The sequence below is a fragment of the Lygodium microphyllum genome, chromosome 19 (assembly GCF_053477565.2).
Source record: "Lygodium microphyllum isolate KBCC chromosome 19, Lygodium_microphyllum_v1.1.10, whole genome shotgun sequence".
NCBI classification, from domain to species: Eukaryota; Viridiplantae; Streptophyta; class Polypodiopsida; order Schizaeales; family Lygodiaceae; genus Lygodium; species Lygodium microphyllum.
Genome location: NC_141153.1, coordinates 77713554 through 77716052, shown reverse-complemented (window position 1 = coordinate 77716052; position 2499 = coordinate 77713554). Strand labels below are relative to the sequence as shown.

The 2499-nt window shown below is 41.9% G+C and overlaps 1 protein-coding gene across 1 annotated transcript; it reads right to left on the bottom strand.

Annotated features, from left to right (window-relative positions):
• Positions 1–803: 803 nt before the first annotated feature.
• On the bottom strand, positions 804–2127 carry LOC148020060 (protein SEED AND ROOT HAIR PROTECTIVE PROTEIN-like). The gene is made up of 2 exons (XM_087700892.1): positions 1642–2127; positions 804–1361 (listed from the first exon to the last, which is right to left on the bottom strand). Exons 1-2 carry the CDS (start codon positions 1997–1999, stop codon positions 1048–1050), a joined length of 672 nt encoding a protein of 223 aa, XP_087557018.1. The 5' UTR covers positions 2000–2127; the 3' UTR covers positions 804–1047.
• Positions 2128–2499: the final 372 nt, after the last annotated feature.

Sequence of the window (2499 nt, the reverse complement as noted above, 5' to 3'; positions counted from 1 at the left end):
ATCCATATGTCTATTACTATCTATGTCTCTGTGTCATTATACTCGTTAGTAATATATAGTTTGGGGCCTCTTTATTAATTTAGGTATGATTGTCTACTATATATATGTGAGAATAAGGAGGTTATTAGTGATTTGCATACTAAGAGTTAGTGGTATTGCTATTGGGATCTAGATGGGAAGAGGGTGGGACCATTGGCACATACATGTCATTCAAGTCAAGGTGGCTTAAATGTAAAGACAACCATGGTGTATAGGATGTGCAAGTAAGAAGGGTTGATGAAGTAAAATAGGGAAATACATTGGGGGCAAAATGAACTACATTGAACATTATAGAATGATAATCAGGGTGTCTCTTATATATAGCAATCGCAAAAATGAATATTCTAATTAGTTCCATTGTGGTAGAGATAATTCCATTGTGCAAATCTCTGCCAATGAGCTAAGTAGTGATGTCACAATCATGTGGGTCTTGATTAATTTGCCTTTTTCCATCAAATAGGAGGGGGTTCATATGATTTTCTTTAGCTAATGGTTACTAGCCGGCATAGCTACTTGTCCAATGTATAGTAGTGTGACTTTAACATTTCAAATATAGGGGAAAATGTCAAATTTTGTCCATATGACAATGGGATGTGCCAAAACTCTAAAGTTATTGCCTTGAATGTTATTTAGAAGGTTCATAGATAGAACTTTGAAAAAAAATTCCACGAGAAAGGTTTTAAAAGCTGTAATATGACTAATGGCTTATTCTTTCGTGTGATCGTCTACTTCATGGACAAGTGCAACCATTGAAAAAGGGCATATAACATTTAACAAGATGTAATTTGTCCATCTCATAAACTTGCATGCCTTCAATTCTGCTTGTCTTAGCTAGCAATGTTTCAAATAGAAACAGCTTCCATGTCCATCGTTAGGACAATATCCAAGTTATCAAAGCGAAGTCACCCTTCAAGGGACATCAAGTATAAGATATTTGTGGTATATAACACCATATTTGTCGAGCCCCAAACATTTCATTGGGACAAGAAACTCATCCCTAACCCACATTTAATAAGATTTTTCGCAAGGTACCGAAGGTGCAAATGCAAAAGGCCCAACTGAGTAGAGGATCTTATGATCATAGAGTTTTTGTCGTGTTGTAAGAGGAGCTCCAATAATACCAAAGTTGATGTTTGTGGCCTTAGAGCAAGAAATTTGAGGAGAAGAAAATAGATAGACCCTACACTCTGTAACTCCTTTATGCTTTTTGAAGTCAAAGTCATTCACATAAATGTAAAAATATCCTTGCTTATCAGTGTATGCCATCTCATAAACCATGGTTTTGTAGTGTATGTCTCTGCAAGCAAGTGCAACCTTAGCACCTACAAAAAATTAGAGCTTGTTAGTGTAGAAATTTTGGAATAATCTTGAAGGCTTGAAGTAAACAAAGACATGATTGGGAAGCATGCTATCTAAGATTTTCCAAAAATATAGATCTACATCTAAAAAAAGTAGTGCTCTATTTTATGATATACAAGAAACAAAGCTTTGAGCTCCTAGAGAAGTAGGGAAGTCTCTAACCATACTCCATGATAGGGAAGTCTCTCACCATACTCCATGATTTTAGAAGCAAGCTCTAGTATGTGTGTAGGTGTGGCATACCTGGGAGAGGCTTGGCGTCTCGCAAGGAGCTTGTATTGAGGCAGGTGCAATTCTGACAGAGGACGACACCTTCGACAGCCAATGCTTGGTGGGGAAGGGGCGTGGCCGGAGGAGAATATCGAGGAGGAGTAGCAGGAATTAGCTTCTTATAGTAAGGATTAGGACGTGGTGGGTGGTGGAGGAGGCCCTTGTGGTATTTGCCGAAGTTCTGGTGGCGAAGGGAGGTGGGCAGCTGGAGGCGGCCGCCCCGGCCCTCCGCCATCCTCATGCCATTCGCATAATAACAAGCCAAGCAGAGGCATGATATTAAGAAGTTGCAGGAAGAGAAGCTTGTGAGAGGGCGACGATGGCTGGCCATTATATTTGCCTGCTCGGAGGATGGACTGCGGCCAGCTCTGATGGATGGTATCTTGCCTTCGATACACAGACACACACTCACAGAGTACGCTAGATAGGCTCTCTCTCTCTCTCTCTCTCTCTCTCTCTCTCTCTCTCTGTGTTTATCAATAACGTAGACTGTGGGCTTTTGCTCTTCCCCGAACGTGCCACAGCATCGTGGCTTCTTGTTTGTAATGGACGTGAAGCGCCCAGCAGGTCCCACCCTCGCCCAATTGCCCTTTTGTTGACCTTATACAAGACATTCCATTTTGCCCCTTCATCGTGTGCTAACACTCCCTTCCCACTTCCCACTTCCCCCTCCCCCCCCCTTCCCCCAAGGCCCCTTGGGGGGGGGGGGCAGGCTAATTCACATGCAATGTCTATCCCAATGCTCCATGCCTACCTAGGCCTACCTAGTTCAATCTGATTGCTCTTTCTTAGTATAGACCACCCATCTTACACCAAGCATAGATCATGTTT